This window comes from Osmerus eperlanus, chromosome 28 (assembly GCF_963692335.1).
Source record: "Osmerus eperlanus chromosome 28, fOsmEpe2.1, whole genome shotgun sequence".
Taxonomy (NCBI): Eukaryota; Metazoa; Chordata; class Actinopteri; order Osmeriformes; family Osmeridae; genus Osmerus; species Osmerus eperlanus.
The window spans coordinates 6,471,437-6,495,637 of NC_085045.1; the positions used below are offsets into that span (position 1 = coordinate 6,471,437).

The 24,201-nt window shown below is 49.3% G+C and overlaps 1 protein-coding gene across 3 annotated transcripts; it reads left to right on the forward strand.

Moving 5' to 3' along the window:
- The first annotated feature begins 11,429 nt into the window (after nt 1-11,429).
- lzts1 (leucine zipper, putative tumor suppressor 1) lies at nt 11,430-23,238 on the forward strand. Of its 3 annotated transcripts, none has more exons than XM_062454635.1 (5): nt 11,430-11,664; nt 19,318-19,777; nt 20,613-21,464; nt 21,649-21,843; nt 21,944-23,238. In XM_062454635.1, the coding sequence occupies exons 2-5, from the start codon at nt 19,415-19,417 to the stop codon at nt 22,481-22,483; spliced, it is 1,950 nt and encodes a 649-aa protein (XP_062310619.1). In that variant the 5' UTR covers nt 11,430-11,664; nt 19,318-19,414; the 3' UTR covers nt 22,484-23,238. The 3 variants fall into 3 exon arrangements, with proteins under 3 accessions (XP_062310619.1, XP_062310621.1, XP_062310620.1); XM_062454637.1 differs by having other exon boundaries at nt 19,411-19,777; XM_062454636.1 differs by lacking the exon at nt 11,430-11,664 and adding an exon at nt 17,533-17,682.
- Nucleotides 23,239-24,201: the final 963 nt, after the last annotated feature.

The window sequence follows — 24,201 nt, forward strand, 5'->3', positions numbered from 1 at the left end:
AGAGAGAGAGAGAGAGAGAGAGAGAGAGAGAGAGAGAGAGAGAGAGAGAGAGAGAGAGAGAGAGAGAGAGAGAACAGGGCTCTGAAACGATCATTCTGACAGGGCGTCTGACTTTGACTGCGTCAGCCTCACTCTTGGTCTAGCACATGTGGGCTGGTTATTGATGGAGCCGTCATATCCAGAGCAGAACATCTGTAATGCAATTTTACTCATCTTATTGATTTGGTGATGGATGGTAGTTCCTCACACAACTCTTATATTGTGTGCCCACTTCACCAACAGAAGGGACTTCAACCAAGGAAGCTGGTTCTGGTGGCCTTTAAATCTTGCATCTTAGCTTGAGCTTTTGCTCTTTCTGCGGGAAAAAACATGTTTCTTCGACAGTGAATTTGGGGTTTATGAAGAATCACGCAGTGCTCTTCCCATTTCTTACAAAAACAAACACACAGAATCATATTATGTGTATATGTGGCCTCAGAGTGCTGTGGTGTTGGGCTGTTGTTGATTCTCTATGCTAGGGGCCAGCGATGGCTGAAGGCCAGGGGCAGGCGGGTCAGGGTAGGGGCTGGCTGGGCAGCGAGGCTGGAAGAATAGGCCTGCAACCAGTGGAAACAGAACAGAGAAGATCGCACGACGGAGAACACAGCAATCTCATAAGGAGCAGGGAAGTAAAAAGATTCAACTTTGAAATTGTCATGCAAGAACACAATAGGGACTGAAGGTCCAGGCAGGCTCTGTCATGATACAACTTTTCATCTCTCCTGTTGAGGGGGGGGGGGGGGGGGGGGGGGGGGTAGCATGGAAGTGCAGGCAAGGAGACAGAGTGGAAAATCCATACGACAGCTCTTATTATCTTGAATGCAAATGCCGCCCCAAGTGTTTGCTACAATGACACATTTGCTCTTTTATTGATAAATGGGGCCCTCTATGCTAGGACGCTTCCAATGTGTTGTGAGCCGCCAAACCAGCTTCCATTGGAACAGTTCAGATGATTCTAGAATGTGTGGAGTCGTGCTACTTTCCTATCTCGTTGCCTACCACTGTTGGAATGTACATTTCACTTGTACTGTATGCAGTTAAATATTCCTTATGTATATATACATATATATATATATATAACTGCCAGGGGTTATGTTTATTGTAGAGGGACATTTTAGATAATAGACTATTTGGATTATGTGTTGGTTGTAGGAAATGTTGGATTGGTTACCCATGATTTATATTATACACAGTGATTAAACAAACAATATCTCTCTTAGCTCCAAGTGTTAGGCTTTGACGTTTTGATTAGATGGATAAGCCTTGATGAGGCAAATGTTGATCAATCTTATCTGTGTCATAATGTATACACATACACAGTATGGATAAAAACTCAAGCATTATTTCAAAAGTCCATACCCCTGGGCGATGCCTAAAATGGTTGTTTAAAGACCATTTTAGGGAGTCAGGTGGCTGAGCGGTTAGGGAAGCGGGCTAGTAATCTGAAGGTTGCCAGTTTGATTCCCGGCCGTGCAAAGTGACGTTGTGTCCTTGGGCAAGGCGCTTCACCCTACTTGCCTCGGGGAGAACGTCCCTGTACTTACTGTAGGTCGCTCTGGATAAGAGCGTCTGCTAAATGACTAAATGTAAATGTAAAGAGCTTGGTTTTTTTGTGTTTTAGTTGGTGTTGTAGAACCTGGTCGACTCATCTCTGTGGACCTGCACACACTGTACATAACCTCAGGCACAGCAGTGTTAGAGAAGACCCTCATCATATTTACATGCCTATACATATTCCAGTAGGCCTCGCTACATTGAGCTAATGACTGGAGGACTTTGAAGGCCGACCTCAATGGACTGCATCCCTGATTCAAAGTGAGTCCGGCGAAAATCTTTCAAAAATATAATCAGAAACCTCGTTATGAAAAATTCAGAGGTACAGTGCGCCTATATCTATAAAACAGCCTCACAATGTCTCTCCTCGCTGTTTGAACAAACTCACTGATGACTAAGTGTTGGCCGAGTGGATACTGCAGGGCAGTAACTTGACTACCTCCCCACCAATTAGGAAATTACCCAGGATGTGAAATACTGTACACTGGTGCTTCATCAATTACTGTAAAACACAGTATTTTGCTGCTCTAGCAAACCTGCCACATCGGTGGACGTTATTTATGGCCTGCTGTGAAAAGTCAGATCATATCCAATGCTGAAAAAAAAAATATTAATGAATTATGTGAATATATATAATATTGAAGTGGTCCGCAAAACCCAAACTCTGAGAAAACTCCTAGACCCAGGTTTATGTCTTCTAGATGACATGTTGAATGGAGTGACATCACTCATAAAAGGCTATGACAAGGCCACCTAGGAAACTCATACTCTGAGATGACGTATCGAGATATCGATAAATATTGATAAGAGTTCATTACCATAATGAAAATTACATTTTATCGATATGAACAGACAGGTGATATATTGTCAATCCAAAAGTGGCCAATCGTTTCGTCATTACGGTTCAACTCTGTTGATTTAAAAAATGATTACTTTGCTCTGTTACTGCGGCGTGTTCACACACACATACAAAGAGCAGGATTGAGGGATTAAGGGAAGCGAGAACAGGAAGCTGTCGGGCTGAGAGGTGAATATTGGCCAGCTCTGGCTGCTCTCGCAGGAAGCACCGGGAAATCTCACCTTGATGCCGTCGAGAGTGCGGAGCCCGTATTTTTAGGTCTGGCCCCTGGGCCTTTGTTCTAGCCTAACACGATGTACTGTGGATTGCCAATAAGATGAACACCGAAGCCTGGTGTGTGTGGGTGGGGGGGGGGGGGGACAGATCTTCCCAGAGGTGAACAGGTTTGTATTCAAAGACAAGATATTGGCAAGTGAGCTCTGCTCCACAACCCGCTCCCCCCCCCCCCCCCCCCCGGCCCCTGGGGAATCCTCCAGTAGAGGTAGGACGTGCCCAACAAACAAACTGTCAGGTCCAAACACCTCCTTCTACAACTTGGTATCAGACAGGGGTTATTTGTGTGTGTGTGTGTGTGTGTGTGTGTGTGAAAGAGAGAGAGTCCAAAAAAACAAAACAACAGAAAGACAGAAGGGAAGAGAAAGAAAATAGAGCGAAAGTGTGTGTGAGAGAGACGAGACCCAGAAGATATTCCTCTCTCTCTCCTCTCTCACTCTCTCTCTCGCTCTCTCTCGCTCTCTCCCTACCACTGCCTGTAGCTCATTGAATACTGATGCCCACACACCCATGTACAACAATATGATCCTGGGGGTATGACTCAATAATTCATCCCATATGCTGACTCTTTAGATGTAGCTCGATTACAGATAGGTCTTGAAGAGATGGCCTAAACATACTATGGATTTTCCATATGCATTTTTGGACACATAACAACAGGATCAAATAAAACCGGTCAAGGGCTACATATACACGTGAATAAAAAGCCCGACTTTCATTTGAAACAGGCAAAATAAGTCACGGTCAAGAGAACCACTTCCCTGATGACTCTCTAACTCGATACTACCACATTGTTAACCAGCGATATCGCCACCGGAAGCTTATAATGAGTGCGATCAATACAGAACGTACAACATGCATCTCTAGTCCTGGAGGATGAATTCTGATGTTTGTGGAAAGCACAGACCCATTCTCCTCTGACAGTTGCATATGCTCTTTCGGAAGGGGTAGTGTAGAAAGAAGGAGAGGCCAGGCATGACTCCTGGGTAGTGGAAGAGGAGACGTCGTGGGAGATAATGGATCGACAAGGTCAGGTGAGCGAGAATGAAACAGCGGTTGCCTGTTGATACGTGCAGTTAATGGAAGCGGGAACTGTCAGAAACAATAATTGCCAAACGTCCATTTCGTACCGGGCATGTTCTTATTGAATTGCCCACTGAAACTGTTTCTTGACAGGTGACTTTTTTTGTTCTTGTTTCTTAGTTTCAAAGATTTCTCAACTTTGACAACCATGATGTAACCATCTCCTCAGTACAGCCCTATCAGTTCATATTCGCACAGATATACTTTATCTAAAGCTTCAGTATTCAGAACCTTCATGACTCCTTTTTTACAGATGTACAGTGGTGACTCAATTAAAATGATTAAACTGCCTTGAAAAATATCTGGATGCAGATGAATTTGACACTGAATAATGGCCCAGCTGGCAAACAGTGGCATTTGTGGCCAGTCTTGACCACAAAGAATGAGTGAGGCCAGATTGAATGTTTTCCCTTTGCAGAATCACCTGAATTTGCTGTGATTCAAACTCCACCTGTGAAGAGCTTTGGCAGGATGCAGAGCGGTCGTTGTGAGTTAAACAGACACTGTCATTCCAATTCCCAACGATTTTCTGTACGTCCGAGGAAATTCTGGTCTCTGGGTTCCGTGTGGACCTAAGAGCGTCAGCGGTTCTCGCAGATCTAATAAGATCACCCAGAGGGAGGAGGCACAGAGACTGACGCTAGCCTAACCAACATTAACTTGGACCAGGCCTCACGTAGATCAACTTATCTGGAAATCTCCTGCATTTGCAGACCCATATATACCGCCAATTAGACTGAATTGAGTCAGGGCAGCAGCAAGGCATAGCGTTGCAATCCTGAGTGTTGTGGCTCTCCACAACAGGGTTCCAGCCGGGTCCTATGCTATCATCTGTGGCCCATATTGGAGCAGCGGGGTGTTTCTTTTGTCGTTTAGCTCTGAGGGGGCATGCTGTGTGGAGGGCTCTGAGCCTCGCTCTGGGGGTCAAGGAGCGTCCGAGCAGATCTGGGATCAAACCTAAGCGTGACCGTCACTGGAAGAAGAAAAAAGCCAGAAGAGGCACATGAGAGTGAGACCGATGCTGGGAGTGGAGGCGTCTCCCTCAGGTCAGAGAGATCCCCGCGCCGGCAGTCGATACGCAGCTACGAGCCCCGCCGTGATTGACAGAACGTGATGATCTTGATCGCGATGAGGTCGAGACACCTCCCATTTATCGCTCGTTTCCACCCCGTCCCCCCCCCGTCCCCAGTCGAATGTCAAAGCCCCGTCACGAACACTCACCGTCTCTCCAGATGACTTGATGTTGCAGACGACTCTATAACAGCAAGAAGACAATGCCGACTGCTCCACCGTAATCACGTTAACACCAAAGCAAGTAATTGCTGACATTAATTCATGGGCGACTAGGAGGCCGCACACTCGTCTGAATCCAGACAGTTCTTTTCCGCCACACGGCCAGCTTGGTACGAGCCCCCCCCAACACAAAATAGCACCCTCCATTATCTACTTTTCTCCTGCCAGCGTGGAGGAACTGAGTTGTGATTGAGGACGATAAGTGAAAACAATGAAGTTCATGCTAAAAGGCTTTTTTTCAAGGAAGAGGAAGGAGGGGGGTAAAATTGCTACTGCTGTTTTGAGAGCTGAGACAGAACTGTAATAGCAGTTTTAGACTCCCACCCCGTTACACGCACAAACACATACACACACACCATACAGCAGCCGGTTGTCCTCCCCAGTTTGAAATCCTTCCTTGGATAATTATCCATTGTAGATGCCCATTGTCAGATAATGACTGCTTCACCACTGAGTGGGGAAATTAACACAGAACTTCCATGCTGCAAACACAATAGGACTGCCCCCTGCACCAACACGCTTAATTTAACTATGGGGAGAGAGGCTCATTGCTGTTAATATGCTGCACTTTTCTCTCTCTCTCTGTCTCTCCATCTCTCTCTCTCACTCTGTCTCGGTCTGTCTTTCTCTCTCTCTCTCTCTCTCTCTCTCTCTCTCTCTCTCTCTCTCTCTCTCTCTCTCTCTCTCTCTCTCTCTCTCTCTCTCTCTCTCTTACAAGAAATTGCAGATTGTTGTTTTATGAGTAAAATCATCTGGGAGCGAACATAAAAAAGTGGCAAAAGTGATGAGTTTGAAACGAGTAAAGGTAAACAGTGCCCCCTTGTGGGCCCCAAAAGCACCTCAAGCTGAAACAAGGTCAACAAGGCCCTGGGCCTCTGAGGCTGCACGCTGACCCTCTTCCTGGACCAAACCAACACCTGGGAAAGTTTGAAGCTGTGCCTCAACTCTTGTAAAAAAAAAAAACGACTGGAAAGACTGAGTTAACGTCAGCACAGCGCCATTGCGGTCTGTTCCCACTGCGTGATCAACCTCCTCTAGCAATTTACAGCTCGGTTTCACTCCATAAAATTCCCATTAACATCTGCCTAAATCCCCTTCTCACAGTTATGAGAATGATCACAATCATTATCTGTTTCGGTATTAACAAGGAGAGAAGATGAATGACTTTAATTGTGAAAGGTAGGCAGTTGTCAAAGTGGCTCTCTCAACTATGTTAGGTCTTTGCATTAGGACCCAGGGGGCACCAATAGGGGGCAGTCTCCCATTGGTGCAATGGAGTGTGATCTCCTAGTTGTGACTTTGGGTCAGGTTTTTCAAATTCCCCCCAAACAGTCCAGATTGAGTCGTGGGTTGTCCATGCTGGTTCTGCCGAACACAGGAGCAATTGCTCTGATAATTGCAGATGGAGCGAGGGGTGTTTTATAAATCACCTCCTCCAATTAACGTGCACATGCAAATTCTTGCAGCTGGTGCACCCGAGTGAAATGGGTTAAGCCATCAATATGCAGTAAGGTTCACCTTAGCACCCATTTCTGCATAATTTACAACCCAATTAATAGCATAGAGGTGAATATCCTAGACCTCCAGAGCATGTGTTGTTGTGCGTGCGCGTGGGTCGGCTTCGGCGATCTCACACACCTTTACCACCACACGTTGTGTGTGTGTGTGTGTGTGTGTGTGTGTGTGAGAGTGAGTGTGCATCTGAGTGTGTACGTCTATCCATCTCCGTTGCCCATTCTTTCTGGAGTTGAAAGACAACTTCATTGTCCTCGTCCGACCCAGGCAACCATCTTGTCTACTCAGGACTGCAACCGCTTCCAGCAAGCTTATTTATATGCTGCTGGTGAAAGACTTCTGGGGGAAAGCAAATTGCCTTTGCACGGGGAGAAACAGCAGTCACACAGCTTTGAAGTGTTAACGTGTATGCACTCACTCTTGGCATCTAACACAACTTGACTCAATTCAGGCCAGGAAGAAAACCTTTTATATATAAATATTATTTTTTTCTCTCCCTGCCCTCATCCTTCTTCCTCAGGAGCTCGGGCTGGTGATTTGTCCATTTCAGCTTGAGGGGCTACTCAAATGTGGGTCACCAGGCAGCTCACTTGTAGACCTGAGTGCAGTCGTGCTCTCTGCCTGCGTGTGACATTTTGGCCTCGTTTCACAGCTAAAACCGGGGGGACAAAATAAGCCGTGACACACACCCCTACTCCCTGCTGGCTCTCAGTGTAGCGGGGGTGCCCTCTGTTGACGTTGCCGTGGAGGCAGAGGTCCCTGTGGTCTGTGTACCGGACTTCTGTCCCCCTTCCTGGAGCGGGGATAGAAAATAGAGCAGCCATATATCATCCTTGCATCATGTCCTAAGGGACCCCCGAGACAAAGGCAGCCAAATCAATAAAGCCCAGGCTCAAGTCCTACTTCTCTACCCAGACCTGGCCCCCTGCTCCCTCTGCCTGCTTCTTCAGGTTTTTTCTCTCTCTTTCTCTCTTTCTCTCTCTATCTTGCTGTCTCCACAGTGTTTCCCCCCCCCCCCCTCTCTCTCTCTCTCTCTCTCTCTCTCTCTCGCTCTCTCTCGCTCTCTCTCTCTCTCGCTCTCTCTAACTCTCTCACACACACATCCACTCAAACACTGTCTCTCTCTCGCACTCTCCCTCCCTCTCGCTCTTTCACTCGATCTTCTCCTCCCTCTCGTCTCGCTATCTCCCTGTCTTTCTTCCCAGAACTGTCGTTTATCTTAGTCTGAGTGCTCTCCCTGTCAATATTATCGTACCCGGCCCTTCACCTGGCCCTAGGTGGACACGCGGGAACATGGCAGAGCTGTCAGCCACGGCGGATGAGAAAAGAACAGTTTGACGACAAAACAAGACTATCGGATCAACGAAGGCCGTCGTGCTCGTTAGCAGCGCCGATTCGGGCGGATCAAGGAGTCTAAGCAAGACTCGCCCTCCAGGGCTAGAAGTTCACCAAAGGGACTGTGGAGAGGAGAGGTGTAATGCCCACAGACCACTTCGAGCGACAGCAGGGGGGGGGGGGGACACCAGGATGGAGACAGAGAGAGCATCGGGAGCCGTTTGCTGTAATTAAACTGGGGCTTCGATGTCACTTCTACCTGTTTATGACCCGACGGGGGTTGGGGGGGGGGGGGTGCAAGGGGGCAGTGTGGGGGGGGGGGGGGGTGGAAGGGGGCAGTGGGGGGGGGGAGCTTCCCACAGAGCACAAAGCACTTACGCACTAATTAAAATGGAACATAATTGCACATTTTCGCACTTAGCCATTACGCCGTGAAGCCCTCCCCAATCTGTTGCGTTGCACATTTTCCGCGCGCGGAGGTTCGTCATCTTCGACGACGCCAATAACATAACTGCTATGTTAGCGATAACACTGATACAGCAAACACGGTCTCTTCCCAGAGTAAATGACAGTAATCACCACGCTCCCTCCCTCCCTCCCTCCCAACCCATTGTTCAGCCTCCCCAGAATTATGCTGCTACAGCTGTTCACCTCCACCCTGCCAAAAACAATATGTGCAAACACTCAGACCAAGCCAGTTCTATATAGCCCAAATATCCAAATCCGATTTAGGGTGGTTCGCACAGGTCCAGATGTATAATCGGACGTTCGGTTGTCTCCTGTCGGCTGGTCAGCCACCCCATCACAGGGCACCTCCCCAGGGTCAAGGCTGTTAGCCAGCAGGGTCAAACACACAACGATGGGTCTTTCTTTCGCCTGAACAGAGGGTAATATATACGTGTGTGTGTGTGTGTGTGCATGTCAGAATACGTGCACGTGTGTCTTCTGATGTGGGGCGGATACACACATATACTCACAAGGCTCGCACGTTTCAAAAGGCTCTCTCCTTCAGTCAGATGACGCAGACCTGGTTCTGGTTTCCCAGAACAAGACCTCACAAACAAAACACGTGTAAGTCATCCCCGCAACAGCGTTGGCGCTTTGTCGTGATTGCTTTTAAAAACGGCACTGGTTCGGTGAGGATTTGAACACCCCCTCACACACATCAATCCCTCAGAAAGGAGCTAGCTGCAACATGCAGAGAATAATAAGCCTTTTCGCAGTTACAAAAACCCTCCACCTCCAAACCTGCCTTTGAACTAAAGGTGCACAAACAGGTTCTGCAGAGGGCCTAGCCTGCACCTCAGATAGCACAATAATAAGAGGGCAGGCATATCAAAGCCTGACTTTGGCTCAGTGAAAGAACAGAACACACACTGTGTGTGTGTGTGTGTGTGTGGGTGCGTGTGCGTGTGCGCGTGCGTGGGTGTGTATGTATGTGGTGTGTGTGGGTCTGTGTGGGTGTGGTGTGTGTGGGTGTGGTACGTGGTTTTGGTGGTGTGGCGTTGTTGCGTGCGTGCGCGTGCGATGTGGTGTGGTGTGTGTGGGTGTGGTACGTGGTTTTGGTGGTGTGGCGTTGTTGCGTGCGTGCGCGTGCGATGTTTGTGCATGTGTGCGTGTATGTGTGGTGTGTGTTTTCGGTGGCGCGATGTGTGTGTGTGTGTGTGTGTGTCCGCATACGGGGAGCGTATGCTCTGATTTGGAGCCTGGAGAGACAGAGAGCCCAGGTGGTAGTCTCTAATCAGAGACAACATAGTGGCCTGACCGACTGCACTGGCTGACATTGAGGAAATGAGGCGTGTGAGGCCCGATCCCTTGTCATTATCATTCACCCTCTTCACACACACACACAGGCACATACACACACACACACACACAGACTCACCCACAAGCTCACACACTCACAAGAATGCGCGAACACATGCTACTCACTCCCCGCGCAGACACACTTTCGGTCCCGCACACACATTGACACACTCCCACACACACGCACGCACGCGCACACACACAGAGTGTATCTCCTAATTAGATCCTCGGTGTTGGAACTGGCCTTGGTTAGGGCCAGCAGGACAGGGAGCTGGCCTATATCTGCCGACAGGAGACAGATGCAACCACAGAGGCCCACTCAGCACGAAGCACCACATACTGGCTGTGCTCCCTACTCTTGATTACTGATCATTATCTTAGACAACGGAGGGAATATCATTTCAAGACAAATTGGCACACCGGGGGCATGAGGGCAGCCAGCGACAAACAATCCGACCACAACGTGCTCAGACAGCAAAAGAACTCTATTGTTTTGGTTGTTTCCCCCGTCCCCACGCCGAGCGAGCAATTTAGAAACTTTCGCTCGCTGTTAAATTGCCAGAGAGTCAGCACGCGTCTGTTTTTAATTTTGAAATCTCTTCTGCAGCTTGCTGGAAAGACGGGTGTACTAATAGAGGTTTCTGGAGTTGTTTAAACGGTGGGAACGTGAACCCACAACCCCAACCCTCTTCTCCGCGCGCGCAAGCGTCGCAAACCCAAAATATCTGCAGCGTGTAAATTATTGAGGCGAGCAGAGGGAGGCAGCGAGGCAGGTCGAGTCCTCGGTATCTGAATGCAGCGAGTCAGGAGCGCAGAGATACAAGCAGGTATGACTCACTGCCTCAGCCCCGGCTCCATATTATCATCATTCATACTCTCCCACCGAGGGAAGCTTTTTCCCCGTTCCTGCTCTATTTATTGACTGTGACACGGTGTTATTGTGTAGCATAACACAGCAGCCAGCGTCGCGGTTGCTTTGTAATCGAATTCCGAGGGGCCTTTCACGGTTTACGAATAGGGCGTAATGCGCTGTACGTTACAAATAACGAGGTGCTATAGATGCCATCGCCGTGCCCTCGAGCGGGAGGATACACACGTGTTCGCCAACACGCGCACGTTTCCCACGCGCACGCCGAAGCCACACTGTGTTGCTTCAGTGGGCTGATGGTACGTGGGTACACAGAGGCAGTGAAGTGATATATGATGGATAGCAGGACCTCTGGGCTGAGAGCCAGATCGAGGGAGAGAGAGGGAGAGAGAGAGAAGAGGAGGAGTGGAGAGGAGAAGGGGGAGGCATAGAGAGAGATAGAGTCCCGAATTAAAAAGAATGCGTGAAAGAGAAGAACGAGAAACTGGTTGATGGAAAGAGGGCAGAGAAGGAAAGCAAAAAAGAAAAACAAGAGGAGGGAGAGGGAGGGTGAGAGAGAGAGAGAGAGAGAGAGTAGAGAGAGGAGAGAAGGAAGGGGGACTAGAGAAAACAAAAAAAAGAAATATAGCTGGAGATAGGGATGTCAGGAGAGAAAGTGAGGGGAGAGGGGGGGGGGAGAGAGGGGAGTGGGAGTGAGAGGAGAAGCCGGCGGAGATAGAGCGGGAAAAGAGTGGGAGGGAAGTTGGAGAGAGAAAACAAGGATACAGAGAGAGAAAAGGAGGAGGGTGGTGGTGGGGGGGGGGGGGTACGCGTTCGACGTAGGAATGTGACAGCGCTCGCTTCCTGGGAGAGATGGGACGCACTCGGGCTCCGGGATCCAGGGAGACGGAGAGGAGCGAGAGGAGGAAGGGCGGAACGGTAAACAGCCGCTCGGGCCTCAACGCCGCTGTCTCCGGCCGTGGTTCCCGAACACAGTCGCCCAGCGCACGGACGGCTGCACACCGGCCTGGGGGAAGAGCACCGTGAAGGAGAGGAGGAGGTAAGTCACGGTACCTCCGGCTGGAAGGTTACGCTTGCTTTACTCGACGTGACAGGGCACCAGTGATTCATATAGATTGGCCCGTGGGCTTACGGACAGGTAATGCCATTTAAATGGAAAGTCAAGTTTGCTCAGTGGTCTGTGTCACGATTTCAAAGGCGCATGCAATACGGTTAATAGGGGAAATGCTCCTTTTTTTTCCCCGTCTTGTGCTATTCGACAGAAGTCATTTGTTATTCAAATGAAGCGGAGAAACGGCTGGCTTTGGACTCAGGTGCTGCACACAACTGTTTATGGGATTCAGACTCAGACTACCTCCATTCTGGAGTTCCACTTCTAACAGAAACTACTGTAACTGTTCAACTCCTGTTCCACCTGAACAGAGAGAGAGAGTCATTCCCAGCTTCAGTCTCCCCACAGTGTTTGATGGCGTTTCCAGGGCCAAGCAGGTGAACATAAAACGGCTTCCCGTGGCGTAAGAGTGTCCCTGTGCGATCCCAAAACAGCTACGACAGCCTAGGTGTGGTGTGTGCGATCTCTCCGAACCTCTTCTCCCTGCTCATTTGAAGCCACCCTCCCCTTTTCGTGCAGCCAAGTTATGTCAGTTCACCGACAGGGCCGCGGCACCTTCGTACGGGCTTGTTTATGTGGTGGAACCTGTGGCTGCGCAAGGTGGGGTTACACACGCAGGCTACGATGACTAACTGAGACAGCGGGATGAACCCGGGCACCTGTCCAGGCATGTTCACCCCCCCCCCCCCCGCCCGCCAGCCTTTGCGAATGCAGCCCGGCTTTTCTCCAAGGGAGGCGGAGGAGAGACCGACAGACAGACCAGGGGGAGTGGGTGTGGGGAGAGAGAAACCAGAGAGGACGGGGTGCTCCCCAGAGCAGGCGCTCTCGTCCTCGCCGTGCTTGGTGTTCCAGCTGCAGGCAGTGTAGGGATGAAACCATTAAAACCTGCTAAAAAAGACGCTCCCCAAAATAGCTGGCCCAGATACCCAAATACGGTTTGTCTGCGGAGCGCGAGCTCAGACTGGCAAATGCTGCGGTGAGGGTATTGTTGTTCAGATTCTTGCCATTAGCGAGTCCACACCTCCTAAACAGGTCATGCACATTGATCGTCTGTCAGCAAATCAATAGGCCTCAGTAGGCTACTGGTACTCAAAGAGAACTTCAAATGTCAACCGACAAATACATCACAGGCCAATATATCACTGTACGGGAGCGCTAATGGGAAGGGCTGTTATTGTGATGTTTCTGGCTTGACTCCTTAAGGTTGACCTAGGGAACAGACGTGACCAGGCTCACAGTTAACATGGGACAGTCAGGGAACACGCACAAGTATTCTATTCACATAGAGCATTTGGAATACCTCTCAGCAACCAGCTATCTGTGTGTGTGCGTGTATGTGTATGTGTGTGTGTGTGACTAATGACCACTTCAGATTATAGGAGATGGTTTTGCTCCAGTTTGACAGGTTTATCACACCGTCTTCAGCCGGCAGGCCAGAGACGAGGAACAATAGCCTGATTCTCCACCAGCCCAGACGTAACAATCGACCTGGCCTCATAGCCGGAGAAACACACATGGTTCCTGTGTGTCATCCCTCCATGATGTCATATCAACAGCCATGTAGCGTACTATCTCTGGAACATTCTGTTAAGACCCACACAAGGCCTGCTTGACTGTGCCTACAGATCTTGGACAGGGCCCGTGGATGATGGAAGATGGTTCAAAACCAATTCCAGTGTTTTTATACAAACAGCATATACAAATTGAAGTTGAATTTCGACATATTCACTTCAACGACATGCAAGATCTAACTTCCCATGGGGAATGGCAACATGGCAAAAAAAAAAAAAAAAAAAATCAAAATACTTCTGCATGTCTCAATGCATTTTCACGTTGTCATTTTGAGTCTAACTCGATGGCAAAAGCCTGAGAGGTCAATATTTCACGATGATGTAAGAGCATGCTGATCTGTTGCACCTAATGGACATTCACAACTCTCTAAAACAGTTTCTGGAACTATTCCAGGCACTCCAGTGCTTGAGAATGTGAAGCGTACAGCTATTGGACGCTAATTGGTCGGCAGTGACGACGGGGGTTCGATGGGGAAATGTATAAGCACATTGAAACTTTGAACCTGCTTGCTCTTAGCTCGTTCACAAGCGTCACTTTCGCAGCTTTGCCTTAGAGGTCAGGGACATTATTTAGACTCCATTAAAGACACATTTTACCTGAGCGCACTAACCAGCTGTCACATGTATGCTAATGGCTCCCCTTGTGTTAGTCATTGACTGCATACCCAGAACACAATGAGTCAAATGGAAGCCCCGGCAACGGTTGATCGTCTCCTAGCCTAATATCTCATTTAGATGCGTTGAATACAAACCTGAAAGCATGCTAACTTCAATGGGTGGCTCCCATTAAAAGCTAAAGATGGACAAGCTAGGGGCCATGCCAATGTGTTGAAAGGCCACCGGCATTGAATCGAGTGTTTTCATGCACTCTTCACCTCGACTATTCGCGTAACCTTGCTCTGTAATCCACTGAAGAGACTGTTGAGCCCCACTCAAGGGCTGTGAGATTGTCTCGCAGGTTGATTGACGCGAAAGCTAAGCCCGCCTCCTGTGAGGGATCTCTGGCATGGGACCGTCGCCGTGCTGTTGAAACACGACGAGTGTAGTACGATCCCAGTTCCTAATTAAAAGTAGTCATGTGAGCGGACTTTGCGGTTAAAGTTTGGACACGTCGTCCTTTTTCTTTCTCAAACATAGTTCTGCACACACATACACAGACAGACAAAACTGTCTGGAGCTTAAGCCCTCTTCTCTGGTTGGGAATAATGAGTGGGGGGGGGGGGGGTATTCACCTCTCAGCTCAGAGGGCTCATTCACTCACAGTCTTCTTACTAATGCTCTAAGTGGATTATCCAATTTGCTGCCATTGTATGCTCTGTCTCTGCATGTGTATCAGTGCATTTGTGTGTGTGGGGGGGGGGGGGGAGTGTGTGTATATGTGTGTGTCAATGCCTGTGTCGGCGCCTGAGTCTGTGTGTGTGTGTGTCTGTTTCTGTGCGTGTCTGTGTGTGTGTCTTCCCAAACCATCAATCACAATGGAAGGTGAATTTACCAAGGTGCATTAGCAGATGTCCCGCACAGACACAGTGGGTGGATGAGACAAGCAGCAACAAGAAGACAATGGGTTTCTGACCGGCGTCAGAGAGGGAGGAGAGGGAGAAAGCAGGAGGGAGAGAGACAAAGAGGGGAGGAAATGGAGAAACAGAGACAGAGAGATAAAATCAGAGAGAGAGAGAAAACCAAAGGATACAGAGAGCAGGACAGAGAGACACACAGAGAGAGAGAGAGAGAGAGAGAGAGAGAGAGAGAGAGAGATAAAGTTAAAGAGAGAAAGAACGGGAAGGAGAAAGAGAGGGGAAAAGAGAGAGAGAGAATAAGAGAGAGAGAGATAAAGTTAAAGAGAGAAAGAATGGGAAGGAGAAAGAGAGGGGAAAAGAGAGAGAGAGAGACAGGGACAACCTAGTCAATAATTCACCCAAGCACTCTGAAGGCCTTTTTGATGCCACGTATTGTCCTTCTCTATCCTCTCCAGATTGGTCCTTGGCGGGATCAGGCCGACACACGCAGATGCTAAAAGTGTAGCACCTCATAATCTCTCCTTTTCTCTTCCACTTTACACAACCAGAATCCAATTGGGTTTAGCATTTACAGGCTTTGCATTTTTAGCAACAGGCTTAGCATAGCAACAGTTTTCAAAGAATGCTGTATTACTGTCTTAATATATCTGCTATATAGTTGAAAGGAAGGGATGATCACAGCCGTCAACAATAGACTTTAAATAGGTTGAGTTTATTATTTAGATTTTATGGCTGTGCATAAGGAACACATGTTGTGGGCCAGCTATTATAATGAATGGAGGAATCTAGCTGCGAAGAATTACCATATGAAGACTGTTAATGAGGAGGTTCCATCTGGCTCTGTGGCTGTCGAGGAATAGTACAGTAGGATCACACAATGGCCACCGGGAGACAGGTATGAATCTTTATAAGGCCTGTAGTGTTTGGGCCCGGCTGTGCTAATGGATTGGCTATGCCGCGTGTTGCGGCGTGTTTCTTCGTTTCAGCTGGCCCTCTGTGCAGCGGGGTCTTTTGTGTCATAGGTCAGCTGGGGGTTGGGGACGCACACACCCCCTCCTCCCTCACACCCCCCCACATGCGTACACACACCCCATACACCCCTCCTCCCTCACACGCGCACTCACACCCCATACACCCACCCCTCCTCCCTCACACCCTCTCCTCCCTCACACCCCACACACATACACACACACTTTTACGTCCAGCCAGCCCAGAGACTAGCCCCTCTCCAGCAGTGACTGAGGGTGTTAAATCACGGGGCTGTCTAGAAGGTCCAGACGGTTGTTTCACATTTTATTGACTATAAAACTAAGATGAAGTACTGAAAGCAATGTTCGCCATCATAATGATATAATTACCCAATAAAGAGACAAATTGGCAATGACAAAATACGTAAAGTTATGGTAGAGGGCAAAAGAGTGGGGTTAGCCAAACTTGAACAAAAACATCTTCAGGGGAGAACAATGTGACTGATCCGACTGACTATCTTTCACAGTTTGGGTATTACAGAGAATAGTTAAGGATAGAATTAAACATCCTCTTAGGCCGAACATCAAAGAGAGCATTCAGTATTGAAGGATTTTTTTTTCTCTCCAAACTGCTGTTCGAGTTTGTTGTGTATTTAAAGATGACTTTGAACGCGTCAATATTTTCGCTCGGACCTCGTAATGGATATCATCTAGGCTAATCAATAATGAACCATCTGTGACTATAATATTGTCTTGATCTAATTAATATCAGACCAAAGAATCCATACCGAACATTGTAATAATATTTTACTAATTCATTTTGGCAGTGTATTGTTAACTGTTGTTTCTACAGCCCCTGGCACAAATTTACACTATTTTATATCAATTCTTCCACAAAGGTCTTTTGTTTCAGTATTTCAGCCATAGGCCTAATGGCCCTTTTGTCTACAGTCTCTTATGTTGCCGGAGCCCTGCTAGGCCCAGGCTAGCACAGCAGCCACGAGAACAGCTCCAAACCTCTCTGAGCACTGTAGTACTAAATCACTCGCCCCGGAGCCTGGGCCACTCACTCTAAAGAGTAACCATTTATTTAACACTCAAATGTGGCAATGCTCCGTTTGGGGGCTGGGGGACGAATCGAGTGTGGCGGAGAGGAGTCCACACAAAGAGCGGCACCCTTCAACAGACAAAGAGAAGGAGGGAGAGAGGGAGGGAGAGAGGGAGGGAGAGAGGGAGGGAGAGAGAGAGAGAGAGAGAGAGAGGGAGGGAGGGAGGGAGAGAGTAGGAGGCAGAGGCCACTCTCTCTTCAGGCAGAGTGGTGTTTGTTCAAGGAGGGGTGCAGGAGAGAGAGGGAGGGAGGGGCAGAGGGGGTGTTATTACCCAGTTAGTCGATGGAGAACGGGCGGGGTGGGGGGGGGGGCCTGTCGGGGGAGATAGGAGGAGCGAGCGGGGGTGCCAGTGGGGGCGTGAAAGATCCATTGTGAGGACTAGGAGTTAATCACTTGAGCGGCACACGCCAGTGCAAAGGAGCACATGTTGTACACCCGTTCCCCTGGGGGGGGGGGGGGGGGGTTCAGGAGGTCCCCTCTCCCCCCCCCCCCTACCCCAACCTCCACACAACCCCCCTTATTCCCACTGCAATTTACATGTCAGTTATGCAAAAAAAAAAACGGTCCCGCTCGACAGCCCAAAGACCCACCCCCTCAGAAGGGTTCCTGGGTGGGGAGATAGTGCTCGCAGGCTGCGTGGTTCATTCAGGGACATGCACGCACACCTTCAGACTCGCGGGCAGCAAACCACGCAGTTCGGCACAGTTGGTCTCTCAGTGCCACCAGGATTAGAGGGATTTGCTTTTGCAGTAGCCTGCTAGACGGACACGTTGCTGTGGCAGTAAGTCATATCTATTATCACCAGTGTAATGACTGCGGAGCATAATTGTGCGAGAAATGGATGAGATGTAGTAGCGGACAGACTTGCAGAGCGTCAGACAGACACAGGAAGGGACTCTGTGAGTCAGAGGGATGCCAGAGATTGTTTACATCAGTGGCATGTGGTATTTGTTTTGTACTTGCGCAGGTAGGGATCAAAGCCATTCATGTTTTCTGGCGTCGCTGTGCAAGCCCTGAAGACATGCATTACTTTCCTACAGTGTGTTCTCAGTCTTGAATTAAACAGAAGATCTATTTTTATCGGTTGACGGGCTGCATTAGATGAAGGCCAAATGCACCCTGTCGGTGGAGATTCCACCCTCTTTATCCACTGAAAATGTAGCTCTGGTTTATATTGCTGAAACTGACACGACAAGCTGAACAACAGAGTGAATAATTACAGGCTTTTCTTTGTTTGTTTGTTTGTTTATTTATCATTGTTCTCGTGCCATATTTTATGATCCGTGTCACAATTCCTGTCACTGAAACCGTTCCTTGGGCACCAAGCTCCAATCATGTACAACAATAAAAGTGGCAGTTTCTTTCAGCCACAAAGATGATTAGCAACGCTTTATCCCACAACCACATACCACTAACTGTGGTTATTATGGCTGGCCGGTTGCTAGGCTTTTGTTCCTGGGGATATTATGGGATGCTTAAGGGATGGGGACCAGGTGGTAGGGGAGCCTGGAGACCAGATCAGTCACTTTGGAGCCCTCTGCTTCTTCCTAACAAGGGAAAACTGAAAGGCACCGTTTTTTGTTCCCCTGTGGAATTGAGATCAGGGCCAGTAACATCTGGGCCATAGTATCTTCCGCAAAAAAGAAGAATGGGTGTACAATGGATGCGTGAAACACAACCAACTGCATTTGCAAATGGATGCAAGGTTATATTCCATAAAAACACTTCCGCATTGTTGGTTTATTTGTCGACTATTCTCTATGCAAAGGATTTTCGAATATGCTGTTGATTTCTCTTGCTCATGTGAGCAGCACGATCAACACGCAAGACTGACGGGAATCAGAATCAATGTAATACGCCTAGTCATAATGACATCATTTGGTTGCATGCCAAGTGTTGAGTACTTGCGATGTGATGAGCTGTTTCTTGAAGGAGGAGGACAGCCAACTGGTTATTTGTCATATGTGTCTGGCTGAACGATCAAGTGATGAATATACAAAGCTAGGCATACCACCAAGGTTTTGCTTGTTTGTTTCTTTGTAAACCTCATCTGCTACAAACAACACTTTGGAGAGACTGCAAACTTCAACTTAAAAAATGGGACAACATATAAAAAAGTTTGAACGTAATACTGGAAGAAAAAAAAGAACACATTTAAATGGGTCATACCATTTGAATGTTTTGGGGAACAATTATTCCCATGTGTGAGGGGTGTAGTCTAGCTTGAAGTCATATTGTCAATTAACGTTTTCATTGTGTCAACTTTTTACCCATTTATCATGACTCGTTTGTCTAATGGGCACAAAGAAACGACAGGTCATGTAGGCAGATTGCGCAACACGTAACCTACACCACCACTACAACACGCTGCCTGGAAATCCAGCCCTCTTAATCCAGACCGTTTTCCTGTCTGCAGATGGAGTCGTCGATAGTTCCCCTCAGGAACCATGTGTCCAGCTCTCTCCTCCAGACCAACTAACCCTTTCCGGAACTTTCCTCCTCACTGAAGGACCATGGGAAGTGTCAGCAGCTTAATATCCGGCCACAGCCTCAACAGCAAGCACTGCCATGCTTCCGAGGTGCGACTGAGGAAGGGCGCCCACGACAAGAAGACGAGTCGCAGCGTGGACGGCCTGTTGCGGTACGGCTTCACCCAGGGCCCCTCCGCCAGCCACGCTCCCAAACCCCTGTCCCAGTTTCAGGCAGGCAGGAGCGAGGACTTCTTCTACATAAAGGTGGGCCACAAGGCCAGGACGGCCCACCACAGAGGGGGCCCGGCTCCGCCGGAGGACCACGGAGGGGAGGCCCAGGCCAATCTGGACCCCGAGGGGGGACTGCCCCCTAAACTGCTGCCTATGTCAGGCAAACTGGAGAGGGTAAGCCACTGTTTTAATCATAGGTGATTGTTCACTTTAATAAGCAAAAGGTTTGTGGTGGTGAGGTGGTACCATAGCAGGCTTTACGGTTGCATCCCAACAACAGCGCTATCACTCGAACCTTCTACGACAGCAGTGTGTGTACTTTACTGAAAGCTGATGAGAAAACAGATTTCATATGTTAAAGATCAGACAAGCAGAGCGCCCAGTCACCTTAACCGGTATTGAAATTCGTGCCTTCGCCTTTTTAATCAAATAACTCCCTTCAAGATTAATGACTAAAGAATGCCTTGATCTTCAGAGAGATGTCATCCATTGCCAGGGATATGCAAAGCCCAGCTCCCTGAATAGGCTTGTAGGCCTCAGGAGGGAAAGGCATCCCAATCTACCAGAAGGCATGAAGTCACTGGGCAGGAATGCTGAGTCCACAAGCTTACCTCTCACACACTTCAACAGAGCCACACATTATTAATATCACAGAGTAGGGCTATTCATCTTCTCCCAGACAGGACATGAGGGGGAGCAGAGGGTGGCGGCGGCGGAGGAAGGAGGATGTAGCTAGTGATGTTCACACAGATGGGACAGGCGCTGTGAAACTTATTTTCTCTTCTCCCCTTTCCCATTTCCCCATATGACAGTTTCTTGTATTGTGCTTGACTCTGCTATATCGCTGTCTTCTTTTACGTACCCAACAGCTGGAGAACATAGCTGCTGGTGCCTTTTTGTCTTTGTCGCACCAAGACAAGCCTTTGGCGTATGAAAGACACGATTGTTTTCAGGAGAAAAAACACTTTCATTGATCGACCACTTGTGTTGTAACTTGTCCCTCCGCCAGAGTATTGAGAAGACACTCATCCGCCCGACAGCCTTCAAGCCTGTCATCCCCAGGAGCACATCATCCTCCGACACTATCGACCGCTCGGACCATGTCCTCCTCGGCTCCGCCGAGAGGACCTCCAGAGACCCGCCCGGACACAAGCAGGACACCCTCTCGGGGACTCTCTCGGACTCGGGGAGGAACTCCATGTCCAGCCTGCCCACTCACAGCACCAACGGCAGCCTGAGGGCCTCGGCGGGCCCCCCGCCTCACCACGCGGGGGGCCCAGCCTGCGGCCCCGGCGTGACCCCCATCCCCCAGCCCAACGCGCCCCCGTGGACCAACAGGCACTGCGTCTCCAGCAGCACCCGGGGCTTCGGGCCGGCCGATGGCGGCGGCGGCGGCGGGACGAACGCCAACGTCTCCCCGTCCTCTTCCAAGCCGACGCCCAGCCCCCTGCTGGAGGAGAGGGGCGGGGGCCTCCGTTCGCCCATCACCCCGGACGACTCGCTGATCGAGGGTCTGGAGCGGCGCCTCCTGGAGCGCGAGACGGAGCTCCAGGAGCTGCAGGTGAGCTTCGAGGACAAGGAGGACGGCACCTGCCGCCTGTTTGAGGAGAAGCAGCGCTACTGCGCCGAGGAGATGGAGGGCCTGAAGGAGCGCTGCTCCACCAAGCTCCGCCAGGCGTCCCAGCGGGTGGCGCGGAGCCAGCAGGCGCTGCAGCTGCAGCTGGGCCAGCTGGAGACGGACAAGCGGAGGCTGCAGGACGAGCTGGCCCAGGTGGCCCGGGAAAAGGAGCTGGCGGAGGTCAGGCTGAGGTCGTACGAGTCCGAGCAGCTGGCTCCGACCCTGGAGGAGACCCAGTGGGAGGTGAGTCAGGGAAGGCCCCCGGTTGGGCCCGATCGTGGGGGCAGGATGGAGGGTTCGGGGTTGGAGGTGCGTCCTGTCAGATGACGATGGTTTTCTGAACCTGTGTTGCGTCCCGTGCAGGCGACAGGAAGTGACTTTGTTTTCTTCTCCCCCCCCCCCCCCCCCCCCCCCCGCCCGCATGCAGGTCTGCCAGAAGACGGGAGAGATTTCCCTGCTGAAGCAACAGCTGAGAGACTCCAAGGCGGACGTCGCTCACAAGCTGAACGAGATCGTCACTCTCAGAGCCTCGCTGAAAGAGACCAGAGGCAAGATGGAGGTTCTCGAACAGCAGAACAAAGAGCACGAGGAAAGGATTCATTGTCGGACAGTGGAAGTTGAGGTACAGAGCCAGTTTAAACAAAATTGGGAGTAACATTTCCGTGGCTGCTTTTGTCACCAAACAAATAATGTAAAAAAAAAATATTATATTCTTTTGTCAGGTATGCCAAAATGAGCTTCAGCGCAAGAAGAATGAGGCAAACCTGCTGAGAGGGAAAGTGGGCAAGCTGGAGACAGACATCCAGGGCATGAAGCACGATCTGGCCCTGGCAAAAGAACAGAGACATCAGCAAGCCCTGAAACAACAGGCCCAGGCTCTGGCTCAGGTCCAGGCCGCACAACAGTTGGGCCAGAGCGGGGCCCCATGCCAGGCCGAGGATAAGGGGGGACACATGCCCACGGACTCCCTCCAGAGAGAGGTGGAGAGACTGAGAGGAGAGCTCAGGGAGGAGAGAGAGACTCAGGAGAGGCTGGCCGACAGCTTCGAGCAGGAGAGGCAAACGTGGAACAGGGAGAAGGACAGAGTGATCAAGTACCAGAGACAGCTCCAGATCAACTACCTGCAGATGTACAAGAAGAACCAGGACTTGGAGAGGATTCTGCAGGAGCTCACTGCAGAGCTGGATAGTCGGCCAGACCTGGACCTGGACATCCATAGCTCAGGATTACACTACGAAGACATGATCGCCACAGAGATTTGAGCAACGAGCTTTGAGTCACATCAGCACTGGTACTACCTTCTTCAGGAACAGATGAACATGACCTGATCCATTGCGATAACAGGGTAGCACATCACATAATCATACCATCACCTTAAAAGCAGCATGACAACAAATGATCTATCACCGCTATCTAACAAAAGCCATTTAAGATGATCAAGATGGTTCAACAATGGATGTGTGAAATATAACAGTGATAGATCATTTCTCGTGAACTGGTCATGTATTATTGAAATCGCTATATCATTCCCAGGACTGTAAAGCAGGCGTTAAGTTTTTGTCACCCATTATGTTTAATGGACGGCAGCAGCATTTGCAAATGTTTTTATCCCTCCAGGCAGTTTTTCAGCTGCTGTCAACTTGAGGTATTGTGATATTGCACATGTCGAGTGCTCCGTAAAACGTTTCAGCTTCAGATAAAAGATTTTTATTTTAATATTAACGACTAAGCCGGCAGGCCACAGTGTTGTATTGCTAAGTGTTTGAAATGACGTGGAATGTCTAAAGAATGTACGTTGGCACACGTCCGTTGTGACTGAACAGGAGGGTGAACGTGATCTGAATGTACCTCGTGCCACTGAATTTCACAACTTAGGATCCAATATCTCATCGTTTCACAATCAGTCCACTTGAATACTAATGTGTCTGCCCGCCACAATATCCTTTGCTCTATTTATTTCACGAACTGTACACACGACGACACAGATGAGGGTTTTTAGTATCAGAAATAAAGTCTACGTTCACAAGTGTCTATGCGTCAGTGTGGTTTTTTGTCATTAGTTCCCCTCTCTCTCTCTAATTAGAGGCTAAGACTTCCACAGCAAAACTGACATCCTGGCTTGAAAAAGATGATTTCTTCCCCTCGGTTATGTCACTCAAGCCTATTGTGAGACCACTGCTCTCCCCCCTCCCCGGTCCCCTACCTCAGAGCCCAGTCTGATTGGGGCCAATCAAAAATAAAATCAAATTAAGTCTTATTGTTGGGGCATGCATGGGAACAATGTGGCCACCGGAATGAGAATTTAATAAGTCTAAATGACGAGTGATTTGAATCTTTATCTGATCTGGCAGGCCTGCAATGCTAGCCAATGGAAACCCTGATCCCAGAGAAGAGGAAGAGCATACATTTACATTTAGTCATTTAGCAGACGCTCTTATCCAGAGCGACTTACAGTAAGTACAGGGACATTCCCCCGAGGCAAGTAGGGTGATGTGCCTTGCCCAAGGACACAACGTCAGTTGGCATGACCGGGAATCGAACTGGCAACCTTCGGATTACTAGCCCGATTCCCTCACCGCTCAGCCATCTGACTCCCATACAGTACTATATAATAACAACTTCTTTATAAAGACGTAGAGCAGGTCTGTTGTGGTAGTATAAGATGCGATTGAGGGACAGCACCTCTTGTCTGTCCAGTCAGGGGTTGTTATTGGACAACAGCAGTTAGACAGCCGTCACGGGATAGGGTGCTAGTGCAGCCACATCATGCTGTGATTCTGATGACCAGCCAACAGGAACACAATGGCCAGTGAATACATTAGGGAAGCTGGGGTCATGGTTCTCATACAAAGAAAGGCTACGGCTGCCATAGCTGCAATAATGCACATTTATATGGTGGCTGAAGGAGGAATCTGTGCATTATATATCGGCAGAAAGGAAAGAAATTGCCCTGCAATCATCGCAAGAGACGGTACATTTA

Bases quoted from the DNA above. Each gene is read 5' to 3' on its own strand.
- lzts1 (XM_062454635.1), top strand. From the start codon at position 19,415: ATGGGAAGTGTCAGCAGCTTAATATCCGGCCACAGCCTCAACAGCAAG. The intron at 19,778-20,612 runs GTAAGCCACTGT...TCCCTCCGCCAG, and splicing joins TGTCAGGCAAACTGGAGAGG to AGTATTGAGAAGACACTCAT. The intron at 21,844-21,943 runs GTACAGAGCCAG...TTCTTTTGTCAG, and splicing joins GTCGGACAGTGGAAGTTGAG to GTATGCCAAAATGAGCTTCA.